This window comes from Microtus ochrogaster, chromosome 17, assembly GCF_000317375.1.
Source record: "Microtus ochrogaster isolate Prairie Vole_2 chromosome 17, MicOch1.0, whole genome shotgun sequence".
NCBI classification, from domain to species: Eukaryota; Metazoa; Chordata; class Mammalia; order Rodentia; family Cricetidae; genus Microtus; species Microtus ochrogaster.
Window position 1 is genome coordinate 21,249,801 of NC_022019.1, and position 4,128 is coordinate 21,253,928.

Here is a 4,128-nt window from a genome sequence, read left to right on the forward strand (position 1 = left end):
AGGAGTCTGAGGAGTCTGCACCGCTATAGAAGAGATGAACAAAATTATTTACCCAAAGAGGAAACCCACTTACAACTCCAACTAACTGTATTTTTTATGTATGAAAAAGCTAAGATTGGGTTTCGCGATTGAATAGAGGTTTATAAAAGTCGATGGGATTTTCACTTAGCAAGAAGAGTTTATAGTCTAAAACGAAACCTGATGAGGCGGGTAAGGATGCTTGCCACCCGACCTGACCATTTACCCACATGTACAGAATCCATCCTCACACAGCAACCCTGGCTCAGAAAGTCCAGGCTAACTCACTCAGGGAGAAGACTCAGTCTCTCAAACCCTTCAGTTCATCTGCAGAATGTGGGTAATCAGGCACCTTGCACGGCAACAGAGTCAGGGACATGTCCAAGCCAGCACAAGACACTTGGGAGCCAAGTTGTCAACAGGTGTGTGACGGGCATGGACACAGGAGCAATGCAGTCAGAACCCAACTGATGACGTCAGAGCCGAATGCAGGCCATGCAAAAGCTAGAAAGTGCCAGAGTTGAGTTAATCTGCTCTGGTTCAGAGAAGTCCCTGGAGAGTGCCAAACTTCTCTGCAGCCAAATGGGTTAATAGTGGCAACGTGGAGGAAAGGGCACGGTAACAGGGTTAATCACTCCAAATGGGAGTCTTGAAACTATCTGGTCAACTTTCTTCCTCCCGCACGTTAAACCCCAAACTGATGAAAACATATCCCGAGAACACCTGTCTCCAGACTAAGGTCATTATTTCACAAGCTTGCATTCTGCACTTGAACGCCAAGCACACCACACACCAAACATGACAGCCATCACACCCATCAGGCAAGGCTTCAGCACCTGGGCTCCTTACCGCATTCCGCTGTGATGGAGGCCAGCCCTCCATACACAAAGGGCTTCCAGTTGAGGGCTGACATTCTCCCCGTCTGGTCTCCTTGGAGTTACTCAAACATTGCCTCCCACAGGTCTTCCTCCAGGTTTTGTCCTGAATACAAAAGGGAAAAAGGTTCAAAACCAAAAGTCTCAGTCACTGTTCTCTTGCTGTGCAGAGACACCATGACCACTGCGACTCTTACAAAGGAAACCATTTCATTGAGGTGCTTGCTTGCAGCTTCAGAGGTTTAGTACAGTATCATCACGGTGGGGAGCATGGTAGCATGCAGGACACTGGAGCAGTAGCTGAGAGCTACGTCCTGATTTACAGGCTAAGACAGAAAGACTGGGTGTGGCATGGGCTTTTGAAACCTCAAAGCCTACCCTCAGAGACACAATTTCTCCAACCAGGCCACACCTCCTAATCCTTCTACTCCTATCAAACAGTTCCAGTCCCTGGTGAGGAAGCCTTCAAATACAGGAGCCTATGAGAGCCATTCTTATTCAAACCACCACACATAACTTCCCACAGGCAGCTTCTGCTTCAAACTCTATCCAAGGGTTTCATTCAGAGAGCTCCCAAACACCCCCTTCAACAAGTGAGGCAAACTTTGCCCGGGTCTAACACCCTGTTTGAATGAAAATGGCCCCATAGGTGCACAGGGAGTGGCACTATTAGGTGTGGCCTTGTTAAAGGAAGTGTGTCACTGGGGGTGGGGTGTCAGTAGGTTTCAAATGCTCAAGCCAGGCCTAGTGGGGCTTTCTCTTACTGTTGCCTGCCAATCCACAGGTCTATCTGAATGGCACCATGCTGATATGTGTGTGCCATGATGATAACACACCTCTGAAACTGTAAGCCAGTCCCAATTAGATATCTTCCTTTATAAAAGTGGCTGTGGCCATGGTGTCTCATCACAGCAATAAAACCCAAAGACAGGTCGCAAATGAGCAATCTCTAATCTTACTTCTCAGGGGCCCTGAGCCTACATCTGCCAGGCTCATACCCTGATACATGTGTACACTTCAGCACAGCTCAGAAGAGGCTGCTTTCTTATTTTACCTTAGATCCCCAATTCCTCATGCAATAACATTTGCTATTCATTTGCCACTGTCTTAGTGAGTCCCTAAAGGGAAACATTATATTTCCCTCGGGAATATCAAAATTAGAAACCAATATAAACCTAGATCAAATGAAAATCCCTCACCATGAACAAAATCCTCTTGAAATGTGTACTCGGTAAATGCCCACTCACTCCCTCCAGACTGTGTTACAAGCACAGAGGCATGAAGGAAAACAGAGGCAGACCTCGGTCAGAAATACACTTGGTTCCTATGCTAAGTATTCTCTGCACCAACACCACCATCACCAGAACAGCCAGCCCAACAAATAGTACAGCACAGACTTACTTATATTTACTTTTGGACTATTTCATACACACACACACACACACACACACACACACACACACACACACACAATGTATTGTGATCACATATATTATCCTCTGTGCTCCCTTTATCCTCTGAACCCTTTCTTCCCACCTAGTTTCCCAGTGGCTACACCATTGAGAGAAAATGACACCCCCTCCTCCAGCAGTTAATAGACACTAGTTCTTCAGGAAGGGAAGGGGCTTCAATATCTCCTCCTCAATGCATGATGGGAAGTTGAGAATCTACTGTATCCATAAAGGCTAGATGTTTATGGCTGCAACAGCAGTCATCTGGATGGCTGTGTTCTGTGATATCCTTCATCATCTGGCCCAGAGCTTACTGGTCCAGCCAGGGAAGCTGGCCATTGAGTCCCAAGATTCCACCTGTCTCCACTTCCCAAGCACGGGCCCTGCAGGCATGCATCACTCCACCTGCCTTTTCACACAGGTCTGGGACGCAAACTGGGACTCTTGGCAAGTACTTTGCCAACTGAGCTGTCTCCACAGCCCTCCCCACTGTAAAGCAAGCATCTTTGAAATGAACTGAAGGCCCTTACTCTAGTCGCCAAAACTCTCGCTATCCCAAAAGGCTGCTCCCACCCCTGCCCAGCATCTCCATGACTGGGGGGAAGTGATGCTATACATCCATCAGGCACCTGTGTGGAACACGGGCTTCCTTAGAAGTTCAGCTTTGGGTGCAGACCAAGCATCGTGTCATTCCTGTAAACCAGTAAGTCAAAGAAAAGATGGCCTCAGGGGACCCTGTGTTTACATTCTGTTATAATACCTCTTTTTCAATATGACAATATAGTCGGGTCTTCATTCACCTAATTTACGAGTCTTTTTCTACAGTTAAATATGTAAACATGGATCTATGTGGATAGGTATATTTGCACACCCTGGTGCACAACAGCCTCCAAAGAGACAGCAAAAGTTTATGGTAAAGAGATACTTAGTTTTAATTTTTAACTATACTACCATCATCCATACCCTCACACTGTGCCGCAAATTAACTGCCTAGTTTTCTGTTGCTATTTTTGAGCCATAATTAGTTCTATAAGTTTTAATATTAAGTATTTTTTTTCTTCCCTTGGTTTTGGCTTTGGCTCGTTTTGTTTTTGAGGCAGTTGCCTATGCCAAGCAGACCTTGAACTTACTAAGCAGATAAAGATGGCTCTGAACATCTGATCCTCCTGCTTCCTGGAATGGTAAGTATGCATCACTACACCTGGCTTTATGCAGTGCTGCAGATCAAACCCAGGTTCCTGCATGCTAGGTGTGATGGCTAATCCTAGCTGTCACCCTCACCCAGTAGGAAGAGGAAACCTCTACTGGGAATTGGCCTGTGGGTATGCCTGTGCAGCATTCTGACTAACTGAGGCAGGATGGTCCAGCCTACTGTGAGAAGCACCATCTCTAGGGAGGTGGGCCTGAGCTACGTAAGAAAGGTAGCAAGCTGAATGAGCGAGAAGCAGGCCAGCAGCAGTGTTCCTCTGATTTCCACCTTTACGTCCCTTGATGGTAGTGTAACCAGTCAGAAGAAATAACCCCTTTCCTCCGTGTTTATCTCATAGCAACATAAAAGAAACTAGCACAGTATTTGGTACCAGGAATGGGGGTGTTACTGTGACTTACTCTACCATGGTTTTTGGGGGGAAGACTATAGAAGTGTTGGAACTTGGAACTGTTGAATACTCAGATTTTATTTATTTTTTTAATGTCTTTTAAATAGTATTTATTTCGATTTTATTGTTAACACTAAAGGGGAAAACCCTAGAGTTTGTACCCATTTTATGTCTGTGCTTTTTTTT

The 4,128-nt window shown here is 45.8% G+C and overlaps 1 protein-coding gene across 1 annotated transcript in view; it reads right to left on the reverse strand.

The window, feature by feature from the left end:
• Positions 1 to 4,128, reverse strand: part of Slc25a30 (solute carrier family 25 member 30) — a 22,243-nt gene that overhangs the window by 12,999 nt on the left and 5,116 nt on the right. The window contains exon 2 of the mRNA XM_026783299.1: positions 867 to 999. Within this exon, the coding sequence (XP_026639100.1) occupies positions 867 to 931 (65 nt within the window). The 5' untranslated portion in view covers positions 932 to 999. The remainder of the gene's footprint in view (positions 1 to 866; positions 1,000 to 4,128) is intronic.